We start from the raw sequence: 25,198 nt of genomic DNA, 5'->3' as shown, positions 1-25,198 counted from the left end.
TACTAAAATGCTCACCATCTCCTAGTCTCTGAAGGTGGTTATACACTGGAAATATCAACTTGCCCTTTTCCATTACAGCTGCTGACTGCCCTATTGTGCATTCCCAGCATTTTATTTTAAATCACTGGTGAACTGGATACAAGTAATGCAAAAAATATAAATCAGTAACTTGGGTGTAGATGAAAACTCAGTGAATGGGGTATAAATATAAAAATTGGTAAATTGGAAAGATAACAATACACTAACTAGGATTGACCATGGCAAGGGAACAGGCAGGTAATAAATTGATGTGTACAAATTTCAAATTGGGAACTAGACTCTCAGGATGTTACATGCAGAGTCATGCCTTACCCTTCTGTGTTGCAGCACATTGGAGCACCGACACATTTGAGAAATGCAGAAGTATATCTATAAATGAGAGAAAAAAATTTCCCCAAAGTTCCTATGAAAATGTATCTAAATCATGTGCAACAGAAGATTTCAAGTTTGCAATACAAACATTAAAGCTGGAGTTTTTACAAGATTGCAAACAAACCATTAACGAACTTGGATTGTATAGTTTTCTTCAGCAACTAATTCAATTTAACTATTACAGCCAGAATACTCTGTCTGAAAATAGCTGTTATGGTGAATAATTGTTCATCAGTTTGCCATTACACCCACATTTGTAAAAACAAAGCCAACTGTATGGAAATCTGTTTAATACTTTGACAATATTTAAAACAGGTCTCCATTTAAGTAAATATTTTTATCTTCATGCTAATTAAATTTTGCTTGCTTATTTCACTCCAAATAAATTACAAAATTTTAAATTTTTATTTCACATGCACCCAGTTCTCCTAAGAACCATGCAGCAAGAACAAACAGCGTAACAAAAGCCCATTCTATATCTGCCTGCACTGATCTTTGGCAGTACTTTTGTGTGTCCCAGCAAAATTAGAATTTGTAGCCCATTATAAACCATTGCATAAAGGCTGCGTCCAACTTTCTAGTATTCAGAATTAGAAATTCACAGAAATCATTCCAGCATGTGTTTTACAACAGATAACAGATTCCTTTTTGAAAAGTGCAGCAAGCATTCAATACTTAAAAAGTGAGCCATAGACTTTTATTCTTATCTGTCTTCAACAGTAGACTAATAGCACACTAACAGAACCAATGACCATGGTATCATTCAAGGGAACACAGCAACTGTAATGTCAAACTTAAACTTTCGTCCAAAATCCAGTTTGATTTAGGAATATCAGACAAATACTAGAAAGAGCAACCAAAGAAAAGTATGCTATCGAGAGAAATAAAGCCCACAGTTGAGCAGAAACAATCTTCAGGACTTTTCATGCCGTTATGTTGTTGGCTCTATTGGGCTAGTAACTTATCTCAGCGTTACTTTATACCAGACAGTCCTGTAAATGATTGCTGGCTCCCAAGTAGGAAGAGGGTGATAAAATCTGGTGACTTCTTTTCCCCCAGAGCTCGTAAAATGGAATTGAATGTTAATTAAAATGCTTAACTGAAGATTACATTTAGATCCATTTTTAAGATTGAACAATATGGTTTCAACTGGATTCTAATGGTTCCTTTCCATGGAAACAGCTGAACTCTCAACAAAATTTATCTTCACTCAGTAATTAGTGTCTCCCAACAATAACTTCTCTAAACTCTATTTGCAGCATGCTCCTATGTATCAATTTAAATATAGTATTATATAACTATTAGTAACGAGAAATGTTTGGAGGTTTGTGCGTGCAGAGATCATATTATGGAGTTTCTGTTTGAGGCACAATCAGCGATGTGGGTGCAAACTTCACCAGTTTTGAAAGTATTCTTTCCCACCCCCACCATCCCCCCAAATTTCTGCTCAAATCTATTTGCATATCACTGAACAGAAAATCTGCCATTAACCTGTGCAAAAGGGCAGTGTTTTAAAAAATAATTCTCTTTCTAAAAAGTTTCTCTTTAAAAATATTCCTTGATATATTAATTGTAACTTGGTGCAGTTTAATTAATGCATCTTAAAATGGGTTTAGCACAAAAAATAAGCATTTTAATCAATGTCTCGATCAACACCTGAGAGTAACACAATTATAAATAACTGAAAATGACTTAAAAATATAAAAACAGATTTTAAGAGCTTTTATCAAAAGGAAGATAGTATCAAAAGTAAACATTGGGCCCTTAGAAGCAGAGACAGGAGAAATTATCATGGGGAATGAGGAAATGGCAGAGGCATTGAACAGATATTTTGCATCTGTCTTCACAGTAGAAGATAAGTTCCATACCAGAAATAGACAGTAACTTAGGGGCTAGAAGTGTGAGGAAATTAAGGAAATTCATACTAGCAGAGAAAAAAATAGTGGAGAAACTTAAGGGACTAAAATCTGACAAACCTCCAGGACCTGACAGCCTACTATACCCTGGGGTTCTAAAAGTGATAGCTGCAGAGATAGTGCGTGACATTTTTAAACCAAACTTTTCACTCTAATGATTTTTTAAAAATCTAAAATGTGGGAATGCATGTTTTACTATTCCAGACTAGTTTTAAGTCTGGAATGTTTTGTGAATTACATTACTAAGGCAATTATAATTCACAATTGATTTTCCAAAATTCCTCAGATTTGGGAACGATCCCATCAGATTGGAAGTTGGCAAATGTTACACCGTTTTTCAAGAAAGGAGGGAGAGAAAATCAGGGAACTACTGGCCAGTTAGCTTATCAGTCATTGGGAAAATGCTAGAATCTATTATGAAGTCTTAACAATGCACTTAGAAGAGCACAGTATGATTAGAACAAGTCAACGTGGTTTTACTAAAGGGAAATCCTGTTCGACAAATTTATTAATTCTTTCAGGATGTAACTAGTAGGGTAGATAAAGGGGAACCAATAGATGTAGTATACCTGGATTTCCAAAAGGCATTCGCTAAGGTACCATACAAAAGGGCAATAGGCAAGGTAAGGGCTCATGGAGTTGGGGGTAATCTATTAGCATGGAATGATGATTGGTTGACAGGAAGCAAAGAGTGAGCATTAATGGGGCATTTTCAAGTTGGCAGGCAGTAAATAGTGAAATGCCACAAGGATCAGTGTTGGGATCTCAGTGATTTACAAGCTATATTAATGACTTGGCTGAAGAGACAGAGAGTAATGTATCTAAGTTTGCTGATGATACAAAGTTAAGCGGAAAGGTAAGCTATGGGAAGACACAGGCTGCAAAGAGATACAGACAGGTTAAGTGAGTGGGCAACAAGATGACAGATGGAGTATAATGTTGGCAAGTGTGATGTTATTCACTTTGGTCATAAGAATAGAAAAGCAGAATACATTTAAAAGGTCTGAAACTTGTCAATGTTGATGTTCAAAGAGACTTGGGTGTGCTTGTACAAGGAATGCAGAAAGGTAACATGCGGGTACAACAATCAACTAGGAAGGCAAATGACATGATGGCCTTTGTTGAAAGGGACTGGAGTACAGGAATAAGGAAATATTGTTACAATTGTACAGGGTTTTGGTGAGACCACATCTGGAGTACTGTGTGCAGTTTTGGTCTCCACATTTAAGAAAGAATATACTTGCATTGGAGGCAGTACAGTGAAGGTTCACTAGATTGGTCCCAGGGATGAGGGGGTTGTCCTATGATAACAGGCTAAGTAAATTGGGCCTGTATTTCTTTGGAGTTTGGAAAAATGAGAGGTGATCTCATTGAAACATACAAGATTCCAAAGGAGCTGGATGGGGTAGACATCAAGATTATTTACACTGGTCGGGGAATCTTAAAACACGAGGGCACAGTCTCAGGATAAGGGGCCAATTATTTAGGCCTGAAATGAGGAGAAATTACTTCACTCAAAGGGTTGTGAATCCTTGGAATTCTCTATCCCAGAGGGTCATGGATGCTCCATCATTGAATACATTTAAGGCTGGGGTAGATGGATTTTGGTCTCTCAGGGAATCAAGGGATATAGTGAGCAGGCGGGAAAGTGGAGTTGATCGTATTGAATGGCGGAGCAGGCGCGATGGGCCATATGGCTTAATCCTGCTCCTATTTCTTCTGTTAAAAGAATCTATACAGAACCATTTGCAACTTATATTGTTCAGCAATTTCTTAGTAAATTTGAAAAAACAGTTACATTCAAAGCTTTCAAAACGTGCCTCTTGGTATCCTAGTGCCTAAATAAAATGTTCAATTTTAAGAGCCCCCTTGAAGGCCCACAAATGGGCGCAATTAGCGGAAACTCGCAATGGTAATTAAATCAATCTGGTGGCATGGCCAGCTTTGTGGGCAGGGTCTTCTGGCACGACATTTTTAAAACTATTGCAAACGACAGCAGAAACTCTACTTGTGCTGGACGTAATTTGCACTTGAGATTCTGCAATCTTTTGCGCTGGTGAGAGAGATTTTGGGCAAATTGCCCTGGGAAAAAAAAAACAGTACAATAGAGCAGAAATGCCAGGGCAATGGTTTTAAATCCCATGCCTGCTTGATTAATGAGGACATGGCAAACTGATGCACACATTTGTATTTCAGAAAATTACAAATTAAGCTGCAAAACAGAATGTAAAACAATAATATCAAGGCCTTTTAAGTACCCAACGAGAAGGAAGCTCCTCAACAGACATACTGGGGAGGCAATGGAAGAAAGGCAAGCTGGAGAGACGGCGGGAGCTGGTTGGTAAGGTTGTGGATCACACACAGTGCAGTGAGTTGTTGTTGCCTTTAGATGTTCATCTTTAAGACCTATCGTTGATCAGTTACTTACTGTAAGTCAAATGTGAGACCTCAGAAAAGTATTTCCTTTGTAAGCATTCCAGGTGCAGCCCTTGTAGATGGATAGAATAAATAGCACCCTAGCAGCTGTAAAACAACTACCTTTGCAGCAGTCTCACTGACTCAATCATAACATCTTACTTATTCTAACACCAAACCAGATACATTGATCAGAGATTGTGAAGACAGTGTCAGACAGAATATATCACAAAGTGATACATAGTGCACAGGTGAGCAGGAGAAGCTGAAAGGAGCAAGGGGACAGCTATGTCTCCCTTACATGGGGAGAAATGACTGCCCTCAACTGAGGAGCCTAGACACCCAGATCTCCAAGTCCCAGTTTACAAGAGACAAAAGATCAAGAAGCATCGTTCTCGTGCTCAGGCAATGGAGATGGTTTCCTTGCAAGCAATAGACATATTGACTAAGTTGAAGGAGTCCAATATCCATCTCAACATTATTATGCAGGAAGATAAGACACCTGGGAGAAGGTGGCAACCTAGGAACTGCCCTCAGCAAGGTATCAAAAGTAAGTTCTAAGGGCAATTATGGCTTCCAAAATTGTAACTACAACTTTTTTTTTTATTCATTCATGGAATGTGGCTGGCTAGGCCAGCATTTATTGCCCATCCCTAATTGCCCTAGAGGTGGTGGTGGGTGGTGAGCTGCCTTCTTGAATGGCTGCAGTCCTTGGGGCATAAGTACACCAACAGTGCTGTTAGGAAGGGAGTTCCAGGATTTTGACCCAATGACAGTGAAGGCCAGTGCCTACGTCCACGCCGGGTGGTCTGTCCGGTTTCATTCCTTTTCTTAGACTTCATAGCAGTTTGATACAACCAAGGGCTTGCTAGGTCATTTCAGGGCATGAAGTCAACCACACTGCTGTGGGTCTGGAGTCACATGTAGGCCAGACCAGATAATAATGGCAGATTTCCTTCCATAAGGAAATGTAACTGCACTAGAGAGGGTACAGAGGAGATTTACGAGGATGCTGCCAGGACTGGAAAAATGCAGTTATAGGGAAAGGCTGGGGTTGTTCTCCTTGGAAAAGAGAAGGTTGAGGGGAGATCTGATTGAAATGCATGAAATTTTGAGGGGCCTGGAAGAGTGGAGGTGAAGGGTCTATTCACCTTAGCACAGAGGTCAGTGACAAGGGGGCATAGATTTAAAGTGATTGGTAGAAAGATTAGAGGGGAGATGAGGATAACCCTTTTGACCCAGAGGGTGGTGGGGGTCTGGAACTCACTGCCTGAAACCCTCAACTCATTCAAAAGGAGTCTGGATATGCACCTCAAGTGCTGTAATCTGCAGGGCTATGGACGAAATGCTGGGTGGGGTTAGAACGAGTGGATCGTTTTTCAGCCGGTACAGGCACAATGGGCCAAGTGGCCTCTTTCTGTACCTTAAACTTTCTATGATTCTATGACATTAGTGAACCAGATGGGTTTTTACAATAATCGACAATGGTTTCACCATTAGGCCAGCATTAGACTAGCTTTTAATTCCAGATTTATTAACTGAATTCAAGTTTCACCATCTGCCGTGGTGGGATTCAAACCAGTGTCCTCAGAGCATTAACCTGTGCCTCTGAATTACTAGTCCAGTGACATTACCACTAGGCCACCACCCCCCCACTACTTCAATAATTTCCTGTAAGACATGCTTAACGACCTCATAGCTCAGGGTTTTAAGATTTAATTGAGGCTGTTTGATCTTTTCTTCATCCACTAGCCAAGTGACCCTGTTCCCAGTGAGCAACAAGGATCAGTGACAGACATCTCTGCCTTGCAGAATAGTGCTGTATCTTCCTGCTGAGACGTACAGCCGGAAGCTGGTCATTCAGGGACAGCAACCAGTACCACCTCAGTCTTCACAGCTTCAAGTAGAAGGGTGCCATTCCTTTGATGGAGTTATAGACTAGGATGTGCTCCTTGTTTAGCGTGCTGCAGGTCTGTATTTATCAGCTGGCACAGTTTTCCATTTGCCTGACAGAAAGTACAGCCTTCCAGTGGAGTATGTTGGAAACAAACATCTTCAGTGAGGTTTCACTCTTCATTCATCGAACATTGCCTCTCCCATATCCTCATTAACACGGGAAGAGAAAAATTTGCATAGGAAAATCCATTTTTCCACTTCAAAATTTAACTCTAGCACTCATTCTAAATGGCAGGAAAACTCTTCAATGAAGCCGTTGAGCTCAACCAATCCAAATATTTCTCCAATATGCAATAAAGTTGTCCAACAATGCTCTCCAATATGCAGTATCTGCCTAACACACTGCTCCCACCAACATTTCTACACCTTCTCCTTTGTTATCTCTTGCCCCACCCCCGCTTTACTTGCTTATAACCTTTCACATTTCTAATATTTGCCAGTTCTGAAGGGTCACTGACCTGAAACGTTAACTCTGCTTCTCTCTCCACAGATGCTGCCAGACCTGTTCAGTATTTCCAGCATTTCTTGTTTTTATTTCAATAGTGGCATTGTTTCCACTGGTTGGATCAGGGACACTAATTGGGGGAAACTGAGGGAACTATTTCATCACACATGGTAGTGGAATGGACTCAGTGCACATGATATAATGGCTTGCACTTTTCTGGTAGTAAAATTCTGATGGCTTTTTAAAAACATTTGTTCATGAGATCTGAGCATTGCTGGCAAGGCCAGCATTTATTGCCCATCCTAACTGCTCTTGAGAAGGTGGTGGTGAGCCACTTCTTAAACTGCTCCAGTCCATGCGCTGTAGGCACACAGAGTGCTGTTAGGTAGAGAGTTCCAGGATTTTGACCCAGTGGCGATACAGGAAAGGTGATATGTTTCCAAGTCAGGACAGTGTGTAACTTACATAGGCTATACGTCATTGAAACAGGTCATTTGGCCCAACCTTCAATGCCAGCATTTATGCTCTACCTGAGCTTCCTCCCACCTTTCCTCATCAACATCTATCATCCTTATTCTTTATTCCCTTCTCCCTCATATGCTTGTCTAGCCTCCCCTTAATTACATGTTTACTATTCTTGGGACTCGGGAGGGAAACTTGCAGGCGGAGGAGATCTCTTGTGCCTGCTGCCCTTGCTCTTCTAAGCGGTAGAGTTTGCAGGTTTGGAAGGTGCTGTCAAAGAAGCACAGTCAAGTCACTGCAGCGTGTCTTGTAGATGGTACACACTGCTGCCACTGTGCACCGGTGGTGGAGGGAATGAATGTTTAAGGTGGTGGATTGGGAACCAATTAAGTGGGTTGCTTTGTCTTGAATGGTGTTAAACTTCTTGTGTGTTGTTGGGGCTGCACTTATTCAGGCAGGTGGGGAGTAATCTATCACAGTCCTGACTTGTGCTGTAGATGATGAAAAAGCTTTGGGGAGTCAGGAAGTTAATCAACACAGAATACCGAGCTACTGACCTGCTCGTGTAGCCACAGTATTTATGCGGCTGATCCAGTTAAGTTTCTGGTCAATGGTGACCACCATCCCCTGCCCCACCCTCCCAGGACATAGATGGTGGGGGATTCAGCAATGGTAATGCCACTGAACATCAAGGGGAGACGGTTAGATTCTCTTTTGTTGGAGATGGTCATTGCCTGGCACTTGTATGGCACAAATGGCATTTGCCACTATCAGTCCAAGCGCAGATGTTGTCTTGCTGCATGCGGGTATGGACTCCTTTTATTATCTGAGGAGTTGCGTATGGTCCTGAACACTGCAATCATCAAGAACATCCTCACTTCTGCCCTTGCAATGGAGGGAATGTCATTAATGAAGCAACTGAAGATAGTTCAGCCAAGGACATTTGTTGGGATGGGATTATGTGGCATGACATAGAACACTATTCTCTTTTTAAAGGCATGTCCAGCCTGAATTTCATTGGTTTACTAAATTAATCTTTACTGTTAGCTATTCTCAGTACTATAGATAATATAACCCACAACTGATTTCTTCAAAATATAGTTGACAGAGCAAGGCAATGGTCTCTTGTGTCACTCTAGCATTTTTGATTTAATAGTTAAGGGGAGCTTTAAACTTTCATTTCTAACATTGGGAGGTAAAATGCTTGGAGGTTTCATTATTCTGCCATTTCTGTGACACGCAACTACAATCATTCACAATTTAACAACTCAGTAAAGAGAAGAATAAATGTCTGAAATAGATCTGTGAAATAACAATGTAAAATTCAGTAAAGTACTAAAACAATGATGTAATTTTTCAAGTTTGCAGCTATATGCAAGCCCCATGTCAGTCTGATGGATCAAGCAATGCTTTCTTGGAGCTGGAATTAATGGTGACTGAAGCATTAAATTTTTGATTGCAGAATATTCACTACAAATGGTGTAAGTTTCCTTAAAAGTAACCATCTTAATAAAGTTCAAGCCTAATGTAAAGGTAATTGCAGCCTACTTGTGGCGCATTTATTGAACACCTTAAATTGTAATAAGTTCACAACACTCACCTTTGAGACAGGAGGATGAGAGTTCAAGTCCCCTTTAGTACTTAAACACACAATCTAGGCAGCTGGTTCAGTAAAGTACTGAGTAAGTGATGTATTACTGAAAATGTGGCCCTGGTGAACATTCAAAACCCCATTCCATGATTTGAGGAATCAGAAGTTCTCCAAACATGCTCCCTCAATCAATATCACCATCCCACATTAATTGGTCATTCAATGGAATGCTGCTTGTGAAACTGAGCTGTTCACAAAATAGCTCCCAAATGTGCCTGCCCAACAACAGTGACGTCATTAAAAAAGTTATTCATTAGATGCGCAGCAGTTTGGAACATCCTAATTGGTACAATGAGGCATTATATACAAGTTCGTTCTTTATTGTTTTTATAATACATACATGTCTGCTGTTTTTAAAAAGATGTATTCTGATGTTCATTTCGATATAGAAAATGCAGTTTGAATTATTAAGAATTCAATACATTTTGCTTCTGATTGATAAAGGAGACTAAGTCAGGGGCTGGAAGCTACAACAAATACTCACTGACAGCTGCTGCAGCAACACATCGATCCCTTCCTGGTCACCAAGTAATTCCCTGTTGACTGAAAACAGTGAAACCACTTGTCAGATCTTACAACATTAAAACATGGATACACTACGAATAATCAATACTGCACGACATATTATGAAATCAACGAGAGACAAATGCATTAGAAGGCTGCGAACATGCCACCAGAATAACACTTAGCCACAAAATTTAAATAAGATTATTTAACCACTAGATGTGCTTGTAAATGGAAGTTTGTTTTTAATAATCAAGACACCTGCTGCATAAGTAACCAGACAAACCAAGATATTCAACAGAGTACAATGGACAACAGTTAAACTAGATTAAATAAACCCACGCAGTCCTCAAGTTTTCACAGAAATATTAAATAAGCCCCAATAAAGTGATATCAATTTAAGTTTAATATCTGCCTTCATAGTTTTATGGGAGTGAGGTGGTTTATTTTGTTCATCAAGGGAAGGTAGATAAAGGCACCACCCCGTGTGGTACTAAAGAATACAGTATACAAGATGTCAGGTTCAATTTCCATCAGCCAAGCAACCTACTGAAATTCAAAGAAATTCACTTGCTGTTTCTCACAAAACTAAAGGAGTCTCTCAAAGTTAAAACACGTATTCCTCAATCATGACTGAATAACAACAGATGTTAATCTGTTAATTGTGTATCAATTGTTTGATTATACGCAGGTGGAAGGTGTTAACTGGGGTCTTACTTGAGCAATCATAAGCAGACACTTACTAAGACTGGTGGAGATTTTGAGTGAAGAGCTGCATGTTTGTAATCCTTTTACTCTGTACAATAAATGTGAAATTGAGTAAAGGTAGGCTCCAGCAATATCCTTCCATAACAATCTTTCTGGAGTTTAACATGGTAGCAGAGGATGGTTGCTTAAAACTGAAGGTTGGAAACTAGAATTTTGTTTTTAACATAGGAAACTAAAATCTCATGGGCTACTGTGGAAAATCTGGCAGAAATCAAGTGCAAATTGTCAGGGTATGATTACCCTCCGATGTTCTGAGTCTGAACCATATGACCAGTGGAAGAGTGAAGTGGATATTTGGACACGGGTTACATCTCTACCAAAAAGGAAACATGGTAGGGCCTTGACGTGGTCACTTCCTACCAAAAGTAAAATCAGAAATAAAGTGTTTTGTGAACTGGATGCTCGTCAGCTGGATCTTCTGTTAGAATTCTTGGATGAAATTTACAAGGAAGATGACCTATTGAATGCGCATGAGGCATGATCAGACTTTGATAGATTTGACAGATTTCAGATGGTTATTCAATGGAGGAATATATCATGGACTTTAACAGACTGTATAGAGATTGAGGAAATTCAATTTGGAGATCACTGGTTCAGTGCTAGCATTTAAATTGCTAGATTGTGCTAGAGTGTCGCATATGGCAGGCTCCTGATTCTAACTGGGGTTTGGTTCTTGGACAAAGACTCCCTGTTGGATCAAATGTTTGCTGCCTTAAAGAAATTCCTGGGGGAAGAGTCATTTCCTGCAGCCCTGTTAAAACAAACAGGGCATTCTGTGGTGACACAAAGAATGGAGGACTCAATGTTGACTAGATTTCGAAATGGTCCAGATACTGGAAGTAGGCATAAGTACTATAGAAAAGTTAAAGACAGGAGGAATGAGGATGAAAGCACCTTTAGCAGGTCAGACGATTACAGTGGAAGACAGAATTGGAACAGCAATCATAGGTGAATGAATCCCAGGAATACCCAAGGAACAGTTAATAGATGCTTCAGATGTGACTCACAGTATCATTATGCAATGAACTGCTCTAAGTGGAGTAGCAGTGTCCTCAAAATAAAACACACTGAGAAATCTGAGGCAGAAGAGGAAGATACTGATGAATCTGAACGAATTGTACCAGTCACAAGGAGTTTTAGTCCTGTGATGAATGTGTTAGTTGCAAATTTGTTCAACTGTGCTGTATTGGATAGTGTTTGCATGTCAACAGTATGTGGAACTGTTTGATTGATTCCAGATAACACTGTAACCACTTAAGTAGTGAGGATCAACACAAGGTTCAGTATAAAAGGACTACCAGTTTAGGTTTGATGACAACACATTGAAGTCACTGAAGAGAGTAATGATTCCATGTAAAATAGCTGGAATAAGCCACTTTATCAGTACTGATGTAGTCGCTAGTGAGATACCTTTACTGTTGAGTAAGCCTTCAATGAAAAAGGCACAAATGAAACATGATATGGAGCATGATAAGGCAATTGTTTTTGGCAATTCAGTGAATTTGCAGTTTACCCCATTAGGGCATTAGTTTATACCCTTAACAAAACCTGGTGTTTCTAGTCAGTGTTGGAGAAGTATTAATGGCATCAGATGTTAAGAATCAGTTAAGAAGCAAATTTTCTTAAAGTTACAGAGACAATTTCCTCACCTTTCTTGTCAGAGATTAAAAATCCTGCTAAAGGATGCAAGTATGATTGAAGAGTATAATGAGGATAATAAAAGAGATTAGTAAAGTATGAAATCTATAAGAGGTATTGGAGGACACCAACCTGTCCTGCTGTCAGAGGTAAAAAGGGCACCACAAATAGATAGCCAGGCATCAGAAACCTTATACGGGGATTTAGATAATCCAAATGAGTTGTTGTAGATCGTCTATCAATGCAGCACAGCAAGCTGATCCAGAGATATACCAAATAGCACAGTCAGCTCTGTCTGAAGCGGCAGCAAAAGGAGCTCCGGAAGGCTATTATATGGAATTTATTTTGAATTGTTCTTTGAGCATGTTCACCCACGTTGTATTGTAAAATAAAGGGAATGTTAACCGAATTAGTGTTTAAGTTGAAGTTGAATAAATTTCAACTTCTCTTCTTTAAACCTAAGAAAGCCTGTTTGTGCTGGTTTCTTTGCCTTATAACTGGAAAGCGATGAACGAGGATTCAGCAAGGGGAGCTAAGAACACGGGGTGTTTAAAATTAAACCCTGTTATAGTAAGACCAGGTGAAGGCTGAAAGGGAACCCTAGACCTCTTTCTCACCTGGTCGTAACACAATCATACTTTCTTCCCTAAATGTACCCAAATATAGTCCACACAGTATTTTGCACATTGGAAATGCAATAGTGTGGAAAAAGTGGGATTTATTGTACAACACTGTTGAATTCCGAAACTCAGCCAGGTCACCAAAGGAAAGAAGGGAGAACTGAAGGATTGGTCAATCCATATTCTCATGCTTCTGGCTCAAGAGGGTCACTAATCTGACAGAAGATATTAACAAAGTTTGGTTAGAAAACAACTGGTTTACCATTTAATAAATATAGACCTGGAATTTTATTTAAGCCCCAATTTTACAACTGAGGCTAGTTAATCTCTGTTGAACACCATAAAATACATTGTTGGCAAATAATGCAAAGCCCAAAGATCAAGCCATTATACATGCTCAAACAAAACTGCCACCAAATACATTTTTCACCAACTTGCCCCCAAATTAAATATTCAATTCTTATTATATAGTTTTACGAAAAAGCTTCTAACACAATATATTTCATCAAATATCCAATCATTCAATAGACACAGACAGTGCTGTATTAGTAACTGAAGCCAATGGTGGAAAACACAATACAATTAAGAATTTGAATTTGTAAAGCACTCGCTTAATGCATATTGACATCAGAGTTTTGAAAGGATATGCATCCATTGAGAGGAGAGTCCAATTGAAAATTGGTTTAAATGAGAAATATAGAAGTTCAGAATATCTGTTTAACTCTTAAAAATTAATTGCAAAATTAGGCTTTTCTACACCACATCTTAGGTTGATGACAAAGCCTAATAATAAGACTAAGAACACCAACCGGTTTTGAAGAGTGGTTATGAATTCAGTACTGCTCACAATATCCTATTCTCTTTTCAGGATATTACTGAAAGGTGGTGAAAATTCTAAGCTTTGTCAGTTGCAAGGCAGCTCCATGAATATTATGGCATAAAACAATGGGAAAATGAAGCAATGCCAGTATCCCATCAAGCAGCAGAGATCTCCCTTTAGTAATACTCCAAGGTGATTATGATAGCTATCTCTCCAAGCACAGATCCAAAAAAGGTTGTCTTGATTGAGATTAGGATTCCTACTAGGCATATTATTTAAAAGTAACCTAAAGCTAGATAATGTCCCAGCTTATCAAATAGTGTTAAGTGACAAGTTAGTGCTTGTGAAACACGGACAGCAGGCTGGTAAATAGGTGAACAGATGTACAGATAAAGCTACTAGATGGACAAAACCATTATGGGGTTCAGAGGAGGAAAATATAGATCACCTGTTTATTTTTACTATTTCCACATACTTCAATTTCCAAAAATACACAAAGTAAACCTACCATCATTATTTTGGAGCAATATGGCAAGAATTTCACTACAGTAAAGCTTGTTGGCATCAAAAGGCATCTTGGCCTGTTTTAAAAATAAAATCCAACTGATTATAACATGTCAGCACACTGAACATATTCAGCTGAGGAATGAAGCATTAGAAAAAGCCTGCTCTCCATATATGCATACACACACACATACATAAAATATATACAATACCAATTTTAACCAAAATGATTGGAGGGCAACAAAAAGGTTTTCTGCAAAGCATCAAGCAATCAACAATTTGTTTTAGAATCAGTGTAGCAGCAAGGTCCAACTCAAATTGCATGGAATGCGTTTTATTCTTTCATGGGATGTGGGCAGCACTGGCAAGGCCAGCTTTTGTTACCCATCCTTAATTGCCCTTGTCAACTGAGTGGTTGGTTCGGGCATTTAAGAGTCAACCGCATTGTTGTGGGTCTGGAGTCACATGTAGGCCAGACCAGATAAGGACAGCAGATTTCCTTCCGTAAAGGATATTAATGAACCAGATGGGTTTTTATGCCAATCGATAGTAGTTTCATGGTCACTATTACTAAGATTAGCTTTCAATTCCAGATTATTTTTAATAATTAACTTAATTTATTAATTGAATTTAAATTCCATCAGCAGCCATGGTGGAATTTGAACTCGTGTCCCCAGGGCATATAACCTGGAGGCATTGGATTAGTCGGCCCGTGACGTTACCACTACGTCACCGTCTACCTTTGGAATAAACAACATCTTCGTTCTAGTTCACCAGCTCCCACATGATACAGCTGCAACACATCATCCGCCCTGCCATCTTTACTGTGTTTTATTTAACAAATTAGATTCAGAAATATCACTCAACAATTATTAGTTCTATCAATTAGTTTAACTAGTTAAGCTATAAATTTAATGCAATACAAATATCTCTTAAGTACCAGTTAAACTACTGCCCCTGTTTAGTGAGAAAAAAATTGAAACTCACCAACCACTCACCTAATTAATGCTTCCAGGCTTTTGCTTTCTCATCTCACAGCTGGTCTCCAGCTCCCTTTCTCAGACCGCTCCTTTTTTTTTGTAAAAGGTCAGAACAGCATCTCTTCCCTCACCACACCAAATTCCCAAGCTCACACTCTGTCTCGAACAGCATTTAGTCACGAGCTGCTACCTTCGTGCCTGACTTATGACAATGATAGCTTCATGGCACCATTACGGAGACTAGCTTTCAATTATAATTATTATTAATTGAATTTATTAATTAGATTTAAATTCCACCAGCTGCCGTGGTGGGATTTTAATCCCTGTCCCAGGGCATTAGCCTGGGCCTCTATTATAGTCCAGTGACATTAGCACTACGCCAGCGTCTTTCCAATCTTTATAATCCCTTTTGAGTTCTTCGATGTTCTCTGGGGTCAACAGTTTCACATTCAGCTTCCATGTCCCTCTGCCAACCCTGTGGTCTTCCTGTAAGTCAGAGTCAGCCAGTAGGAAGCAGTGGTCAGAGAAGAACACCGGCTTGACGTCAGTAGATCTGACAGTGAGCGCTCGGGACACAAACAGTAAGTCTATCGTGGAACAGATAGACCCATCTTCCCTCAACCAGATGTATCTACACAGCGCTCTGTCTGCAGGGTTGAAGACATTGTGTAGCTTGGTATCTTCTACCGCTTCCAGCAAGAGTCTGGACATGGCGTCCAGTTTGCTGTTGGCCCTGCTGGATTTTCCAGCTGTATCGATGATGCAGTTGAAGTCACCGCCTAGAATGACCGACCTGGATATCACCAACAGCAGTGGGAGCTGCTGTAGGCCGGTCAGTCACTCGCTCTTTAGAACCAAGGCGCACACTTTGATTAACCGGAGCAGTGTGCTTTTGTACGTTACATCTGCTACAAGAAGGCGACTGCCCACGTCTATAACTTCGGAAAAGCTGAAGTTGCTGCCCTGCAGCAGAATACCTAGGCTGGAGGAATGGGAATCGTTTCCTTCTGACCAGATTGATGGCCTGTGGGACCACCATCACAACTGTTGCCTGTAGGTGCTGAGGTGCATTATTCCACACTCCTGCAGAAACAGCAGGTTAACTTTGACCTTGGCGAAGCACATAGCGTAGTGGCCTTAATGCCATACATGTTAATGGAGGCAATCTTTGGACCCATTAGAATTTGTTTGCCGTTTACCAATCCAGTTGTTAGTGCTAGTCCCAGCCCTTGGGTATGTCCCTGCATACCCATAGAATTCACAAACTGTTGCAATGTTGTTGGGCTGAGAAAACTGTCTTGGTCTCCCATGGCTGGGTTGACATTGGAGAGGGGTCATGCAAGCAGGGAAGTTTGGGCTGGCCACCTTTTATGCTGCTTTTCCCTCTGTTCCTCATCGAGGATGTTGCTGCTCTCGTTTTCCCGGAGCTGGGATGTGCTGGGCGCTCCACTAATCCCAGTTTCCCAGAGCTGGGGTGCACAGGATGGCTCACTGCACTCAGCGCTTTGGGATTGGATTTTTCTGCTTTGTGTTTCAGAGTTGGGGTGGGGGGAGCTCTCTCCTCTAGCTCCTCCGCATTTTTCCACTGGTGTTGTCTTTTTTGCCCTTCCTCATCCAGTGAGGAGCCACCGCTGCAATTCCCTTTCAGACATGAGCTGCCTTTTGCCACTGGTTTGGGCGTTGGCTTGCTCCCTTTTGTGGGCCTTCTTCCTCTTAACATTCGCCACATACCTGGTTGCTCTTCTGCTCGCTCCTCTTCCACAGATTGTATGTTCAGGTGGCAGCTCAGGACACAGTGTTGGCATCTGGTAGCTTGCTGCAGTATCTCTTTCCTTGGTCCTGTGTTCTTCTTTGTCATGCTGGGGACAGGGTTGCTGGTCTCCTTTGCAGCAGCCATGTTTGTCACTCCTTCCTTGTGCACCTCCTTGATTCTAGCCACCTGTGCATTACTGAGGCAGCGTGTTGGGCAGGTTTTGTAGAAGTGGCCTGCTCCACCACAGAGGTTGCAATGCTTACTTTGTCTGGTAGCCTTCCTGTTTGCAGTTCTTGCAGATGGCTGTCAAGTGTCCAGAATTGCCGCAGGTGCAACGAACTCTGGGCTACCCCTGCAAAGACCAAGTAGCTCCAACCTCTCCTGATAGCAAAGCTGGAGGGAGGGTGGAGGATTGCTCTGTTGGTGTCCACCTTCGCGATCACCTTGATCTGCCATCTCCTGGTCCAAATCCTGAACGATACTTGACCTCAGTGCTGTTTCCAGCCACCTCAATGTACCTGGCGAGGTAAGTGAGCACATCTACAACAGGAACATGGGGATGTAAAGATGAATGGTCACAATATGGTTCCATTGCGATAGCAGTGCAAACAGCGGCTCCACCAGAAGGATCGACATCAGCGCCTGGTTTCCTCTCTCCTTTAACACCTTCATGAGTTTCACATATCCAGTGACATTTTTAGACTTCACATCCGAGTATCTGATGCTGGGAAAGTCCTACAGGCAGATGTCGTCCAAGGCTTCAAATTCTGAGCAGTCAAAAAGGATTTGCTTAATGAGAAAGTCCATGGGTGCACCTCCTTTGCTGTTTTATACTGTCACCTTAATGGTGTTTTGCACCCCTTGGCTTGGAGCTCAGGATTTGTTTGCAGCCATAGCTTAAGTCTTCACCGGACAGGTACTAAAGCCTGAGCCAGAACGACGATGCACCAACTATGGGAGAACTCCAACACAAACAGGGCAAAAGGCAGCACTGATCCCCACCCAAAAACAAACAAACCTGCAAGTCCAAACTTACACTGGAACTTCGAGAACCAACTTCATGGTCTCTCCCTGCCAGGTGATAAAGAAACATTGACCAAAAATATAAGTCAATGTAATTTTTTGCTTGCAATCTAAAACCCTAAACATGTACCCCCCTCCACCACAGACATACCCTGACTGCAGTGTGTACTATCTACAGATGCACTACAGCAGCAGGTGCATGGGAACACCATCACTTTCAAGTTCCCATCCAACCTTAGACATATATTGCCAGCTATTCATTGTTATTGGGTTAAAATCTTGTCAGTTCCTAACTAATAGCATTGTTGAAGCACCTTCACCACACTGACAATAGCAGGTCCAAAAGGCACCCCACCACAACCATTTCATGGGCAACCAGGGATAGACAATAAATGTCAACCTCGCCAGCAACATCAATATTCCCAAGAACAATTTTTTTTAAAGGTTATTTGGAACTTTAAAACATTTTTTATTAAATACTTCATTTTAATCAAGTGATACCTTTATTCGCTTCAACATCCACTGCAGAAGACCTTGCTGAGCTGCTTCAGTGCACATTTCAGGGCGAAATTCGGCCAAGTTCTCTATAATAGCTATGTGAAAAAAAAAGAGAAGGCATAGTGAAGACACAATTCAGAAGCGAATTAAGAGAGACAATAAACCTTTTGCTGACCTACTGCATATAGCTGAGCTCTTGGGGAAGCATGTGTCTGCTTCTTTCAAGCAGAACATTTAAATGAGGCTTCCCTCCATTCTCTCCTTTAAAAAACACATATTAATTTGAAGTTAGCTACTTAGGTCAACTTGGTTTTTATACATATACATCTTAAAACATTATTTTACAAAATTTGAATAACACATGCCATTTTTCATAGCTAATCCAGAAACTGTCCAAAGGTGTGGACAGCTGATCAGAAGCGGTTTCTTCACAAACTGAACGTTTTATTGAAGCAGAAAAGATTACATTACAGCACAAAATTACAAAAGGAGATTGTGCAGATTTACTAAAGCCTCAATTAACCAAAATTCCTTGGAGATAAGGGGTGAATTTTCAAGCTTCCCGCCCAGCAGAAACTTTGCAGTAACCCTCCAAAACATTTGGCAATGACCTACACACCCAAATGCTGCCACCATTGTGGATGCAGCAATGTTTTGATGGTGTCTAATAAGTTCTGTTAATGGATGTTAAATAGCTAGTAACTGAAAGTAATTAGGGTGAACAAGTGTTGGTGTTGATTATATATGCAATTGGAGTGCAATTAACTAAAGAGCCAGCCAGCACTGGCTGGGTATTGTTAGGAGTGGAAAATAAGCTCCGTGGCAAGCAATAAACAAACCATCTCCACCAAAGCATCCTAGTCTCAGTGTCTTCTTCACAAACAGGCTTCAAAGTTTCTCTAACAAGTTACCCCAGGCCTTCTGTTGGCTAACCGGAACAGGCCCCTAACTTCTCCTTGAGGTCTGGGGGAAGTCTACCTCATGGTGTCCCTGACATGAGGGCACACAGTTGTCAACTGAAGTTGAGTCAGTGAAAGGCAGGAGGAAGCATTAGTGCACTAGATATTTTGATTATAAACTGCACATTTCTATTGATTAACAGGAATTTTGTTCTGAGGGGAAGTGGTCATCTGCAGTTTGCTTTGAACAACCCACATCAGTGGGAATTTATTCAAGAGACAATTCCCTCCAACTATGAAAAGTACTTTATCACTTTGTTAGGGACATGTGGCAAGGGGTGTGGGTGGTTCCACTGTTCACCTCCCAACTGAGCGCAATCATGTTTTGTTTAAAATGAGCTCCCCCCCATGCCCCCACCTGAGTGTTTTACTTGCCAAAAAAACAGACCATGACAGGTTTAAAACAGAAGATTAACTATTTATTGAACAATATTCATTCCCCAAAATGTTTGCAACACCGCTCAAGCACACATTCACTCTTACATGCATTCTCAAGAGATGACAAATAGAAGGAAAAGGGTAAGGTCTATTTTTAAAGATGCAGGCCTGGGCTGTTTGTAGTCTTGACTTGAAGATTTCTGATGGTTAAAATTTCAGACTGGAGGTGGTGGGTCACTTTCTGTTCCCTGCTGCACCAAGTTGAAAGGTAGAATTCACAACAGGCCTCCTTCTTTGTTTTGGCTGGATCTTTCCACAGCCTTTGGCTGTACTGCCTTCTGTGATGTTGCTGTGGTCTTCCCTCTTCCCCCCAGAGAGCTACCTTTTTGAGGTAAAAATCTCTCATTAGCTTGTGTTAGGAGATGCATGGTCTTCTCCCCTGTTCTGACCACACAATGGAACAGGATGTGGAATCAATGGCCAACCATTAATGTCTGGATAAATATAATCCAGTTATAATATGGCTACTTCAAACTTTCTTTGTTTCCGAAAAACCCATTCAATTCAGAGACGTCTCTTGATGGTCTCAGGATGCATTTAAATGACAGCTTTTAGTCTAGAATGTATCCTTTTGCCCTGAACAGTGAAGCAATGTTCAAATTCACAGGCCAAGTCATCTGGCCTTCGACGACCATCTTTTGCAGCATTGTCCACTTCTTTTTTAAAGGTAAAGTCAATTTTAAACACCGCACCTTGAATAAAGTTCATATCTTAAAAGTAGGACGATGATGTGTCTTTATTGGGCATGACACAACTCGCCACAAGGGGGAAAAAAGGAATCTTGATTACTTTTTTTTTTAAAAAAAACATTGTTTTCAGGGTAAAGTAAGAGAATCATGAACACACATCTGCACTCATTCTAACATCTACACCTCAATTTTACAACTGCTACAGCTGGCATTGTCTGCAACAGCCATTTCTTGATCAGGTTTGGATGAGACAAAATTATAATTGAATTTCCATTTTGGGCAGTGTAGTTTTTGCCAGGAAAGTTTCTGTTTAGAAAACTTGGTGCTTTCTATTCATTTCCCACTTTTAAATCCTACTTATGTGGTGTTGAATGGGGTTGGATTTCTCTAGCATCTGTTTGCAGTACTTTGGGAGACTGATGGAATGTGCAAATTTGTATTACTGCATTGTTCCTGGCTGTTTTCATATTTCACTGCCTGTACAGGCCTTAGCACCTTACCTGATGCTTCCACAACACAAGGCTTTAATAGTTCAGGCTCTGGCACATTGATAATTCATATATTTAGGGCGATGGTGGGTGGTAAACTGTTTTTTAGCTGCTGTGAGGTGTTTGAGTTCTCCTTTTTCACTCTGTCCTTAGTGGGTTCTGAATCTAATGTGCTGGGTTCGGTTAGCTTTGGATTTAGAACCTGACTGATTCTTCAGTGAGCTAATCCACATTGACCCCATTTTGTTGTTCTTGCAGCTTTTACAAGTGCTGTTTAACTTCGGGCATTATGACTTACAGTTTCCCTTTACTTTGACCATGATTTCTCCCCCAATCTGTCCCATGCCCTCTGGGACATTAATGCTCACAGGTGGTTGTCCAACTTCTGCTGCACTCCCTGTGGCATTTTAGCTTGGTGAGGCATCTCCCTCACTTTTGGCTTGCTGTTTGGGAACTTTTCTCATCTCTGTTGAAATCTTTAAAGGAGGTTTCTGCTAAGCATACATCTGGTGCACTCCCTTCAACCTCGGCTGCTTTTGTCTTGGCTCCTTTTCTTTTCTCTGGCTCCATCTCGGCCTCTTTAAATTCCACTGGCTCTCCTTTAACCTCCTTTATCTTTACTTGGCCTACTCCACCCTGTGCGATTTCTGGGACTTCTTTTTTTTTTTGAGATACAGCACTGAAACAGGCCCTTCGGCCCACCGAGTCTGTGCCGACCATCAACCACCCATTTATACTAATCCTACACTAATCCCATATTCCTACCACATCCCCACCTATATATTTCCCTACCACCTACCTATACTAGGGGCAATTTATAATGGCCAATTAACCTATCAACCTGCAAGTCTTTGGGATGTGGGAGGAAACCGGAGCACCCGGAGGAAATCCACGCAGACACAGGGAGAACTTGCAAACTCCGCACAGGCAGTACCCAGAATTGAACCCGGGTCCCTGGAGCTGTGAGGCTGCGGTGCTAACCACTGCGCCGCCCCTGTTCCTCGGCCTCTGCAACTGTGCAGAATTTTGCTTATTCCCCTCAATTTTTCTAATCTCTGTGAACTGCTCTGGATCCAAAACTGTGCTTCCTGCCATGTCAGTGCCCAGCAACAGGTCAACCCCCTGCATTGGTAAGTTTGAAATGACCCCAACTATCACTACCCTGGTGACTGACTTACTCTGTAGGTAATCTTTAACTAAAGGAATCTTCAAGCATTTGCCAGGAAGCCCTTTGTTCTGCTTTTGGGTGACGTCTCTGTAATCTTTCCCACTGCTTCCTCTCTTTCTTCTCCTCTGCAATTATATTTCCTCTATTTTCAACTGAAATTCTCTTTCATCTCTTTCCTTTTGCAGCTAAATCTCTCTCTTCTCCTTTTCCTTTTGAAGTGTTAACTCCCCTCCTTTTTCCTTTTCTAATTGCATTTTCTCTCATTTAACATCTCTTCCCTTTGCAACTGAATTCCAGTTAGGATTATCTTTTCAGACTCTAATTCCATGCTTTATTCTTCAGGCTCAGGGATAAATTTAAAATGGTCTTCACCATTTCAGGTTTCTTTGCTTTTTATTTGAAAGTGACTCACCTTGACAGCTAAGCTTTTTAAATCTTCAATACTTAATTTATTTAACTTATCATGGGATATGTCTCCCTACTCTACAAACTCTTCAGCATTAAATGTGCCATATCTTTTGTTTCTAGCACCGTAGAGAAAAAAAAAGATTGATAGGAGAAAACCTGTCTGTTCAATTTCCCATAGCTTTAGAGGTCAACTACCCTCCCTTTTCCAACTCTCGCCTTTAGTCTGATTGTTCAGAATCCCTGGCTTTGAACCCCCAATTTGTTATGGACAGATGGTCAGGGTGTGGGTAGTTCCCACTGTTCACCTCCCAACTGACCGCAATCACGTTTTGTTTAAAATAATGAGTTAGTCCTCACACCCGCCACGCACCCCCACCCCCACCCCCCACCAGAGTGTTTTACTTAACAAATAAACACACAGTGACAGTTTTTCTTGTAGGTTTAAAACAGATGATTAACTATTTATTGAACAATATTCATTCCCCGAAATGCTCGTAACACCAGTCACGCAGGCAATCACTCACACCTGCACTCTTAAGAGAGGATAGACAGAAGGAAGAGGTAAGGGTTCCAGGTGCGGTAGGTGTTCATGCTTTACCGTAAATCTATTGAATTTTTTTTAAAGATGCAGACCTGGGTTGTTTGTTGGGGTGTTACAGATTTCTGGTGGTTAAGATTTCAGACTTCCAGATTTCTGCTGCACCAAGTTGAAGTGTTAAATTTGCAACAGGGCTCCTTCTGTGTTTTGGCTGGATCTTTCCACAACCCCTAGCTGTACTGCCTTCTGTGATCTCCCCTCTCCCTCCAGAGAGCGACCTTTTAAGGTATACATCTCTCACATTAGCTTCTGTTAGGAAACACATGGCCTTCTCTCCTATTGTGACCAGACAATGGACCAGGATGTGTAATCAATGGTCTTCCATTAATGTCTGGATGAGTAGAATCCAGTTATGATATAGCCACTTCCAACATTCTTTGTTTCAGAAGAACCCATTCAATTCCGGAATGTCTCTTGATGGTTTCAGGATGGGTGCAAATGACACCTTTAAGCCTGGAATATATCCTTTTGTCCTTAACAGACAGTGAGGCAATGATCAAATACACAGGCCAGGTCATCTAGCCTTTGGCGGCCATCATTTGCAGCCACCATTTGCAGCATTGTCCAATTTTTTTTTTAAAGGTAAAGTCAATTTTAAAGAGTCCACCTTGAATAATGTTTGTATTTTAAAAGTAGGAATATGTTGTCTTTACTGGGCATTGCAACATGGATGCAAGTAGCTCCCACTACTAAGACACATCTACTGAGTGCATGCAAAAGAATTGCGACAAAAATATTCTTTAAGAGAGATGCTATGCAGCTGTTACTCTCCAAACACAATAATATAGAGGAGCCAATGGAATACTAATTCTGGATTTAAACCCTTTGACAATTATAATTCATTATTTCTTGGCCACCAGCATAGTTAGAACATATGTACAACCTGCCCAAGTCTCATATTCCCTGTAGCATACCAGAGTTCCTGCAATAATAGGGAGCTATGAAAGAAAGGTGCACATAGCCAGTTACTGATGTAGACTGCATTGCAAATATACAGTTCAAATGTGCTGTCCAGGTCAATGATAATTTATTTTATTGGTAGGGGAAGAAAGGAGGAAAAAAGAGCAAAGTAGCAATATATGCATTATACGCAGATCCAATTTGCATCCGGATTTTACAAACTCGATACTTGTCTGGAGAAATTCAAGAGATCTACACTGAAGCAAAGCCTTTCGGTTCTGAAGGGACACATTTATACTGTAATGAACTGAGTGTTTCTCGTTAAGGATCAAGTGTCAAGTTTCCCTGTAAATGACATGAGCTAAGTAGCAGTAACTGCAAATTTCCCAGCAGTTCAAATTTGGCTGTACAGTTGGGAAAAGCTCAGACCTGTCAATATGAACAACTATCACACAGCAAAGACCAAGATTCACATCCATTAAATACAACAGAATCCAAATTCTACAAACCTGAATCTCGTGACTAAAGTGGATTCAAATTGGTAACTTTCTTCTCTTTCCTAAATTAAACATTACTGAATATCACCAATCATGCAGACTTGCAAAGAGGTGTTGCATTGAGTTTGGGGTTGAAGTGTACATTTGGAAAGATGTGAGAGCTCTGTAGTGCATCTGTAAAACCATAAATGTTTACATCACAGGGGGACACCATTCAACTCATCACATCTGTGCTGGCTTTTTGCTTAGAGAAATCACAAACTTGTCTCATTGTCTTGTATTTTACTGTTTCAAATGTTTATTGGCATTTTCCTTAAAAAGGTGCAATGGCCCCTGCCACAACGATTTCCTGTGGCAATTTTTTTCATGTTGAATGACTCAGTGTTAAACAAAATTCTCCTAACCTTCATCTTCACTGACTCCTTAATCAAAGGAAATGGTCTTGTTCAAAACACCCATCACCACCTGATATGATTTTAAAAACAACTATTCAATAACCTGTTAATCTTTTTTGCTCATGTGGAACGAGTCCCAATACCTCACGTCTTAGCTTACAACTATAAATTCTCACCCCTGGCGAATCTATGCTGCATGCTCACGATGACATTAATGTTCTTTCTGTAATGGTGTACCCAAAACTGCACATTGGTATGAAGTTACTATAATCTCTTTTCGCTTGCACTCTGTGC

General features: G+C 40.8%; 1 protein-coding gene across 1 annotated transcript in view; it reads right to left on the bottom strand.

Moving 5' to 3' along the window:
* Window positions 1-25,198, bottom strand: part of ctnnbl1 (catenin, beta like 1) — a 249,430-nt gene that overhangs the window by 116,945 nt on the left and 107,287 nt on the right. The window contains exons 7-9 of the mRNA XM_068048127.1: window positions 18,368-18,459; window positions 14,115-14,187; window positions 9,741-9,799 (exon numbers count right to left, since the gene is read on the bottom strand). Coding sequence (XP_067904228.1) covers window positions 9,741-9,799; window positions 14,115-14,187; window positions 18,368-18,459 — 224 coding nt within the window. The remainder of the gene's footprint in view (window positions 1-9,740; window positions 9,800-14,114; window positions 14,188-18,367; window positions 18,460-25,198) is intronic.

This window comes from Heterodontus francisci, chromosome 16 (assembly GCF_036365525.1).
Source record: "Heterodontus francisci isolate sHetFra1 chromosome 16, sHetFra1.hap1, whole genome shotgun sequence".
Taxonomy (NCBI): domain Eukaryota; kingdom Metazoa; phylum Chordata; class Chondrichthyes; order Heterodontiformes; family Heterodontidae; genus Heterodontus; species Heterodontus francisci.
Note: the sequence above shows the minus strand (reverse complement) of the source record. Positions and strands in the feature narration are given on the sequence as shown.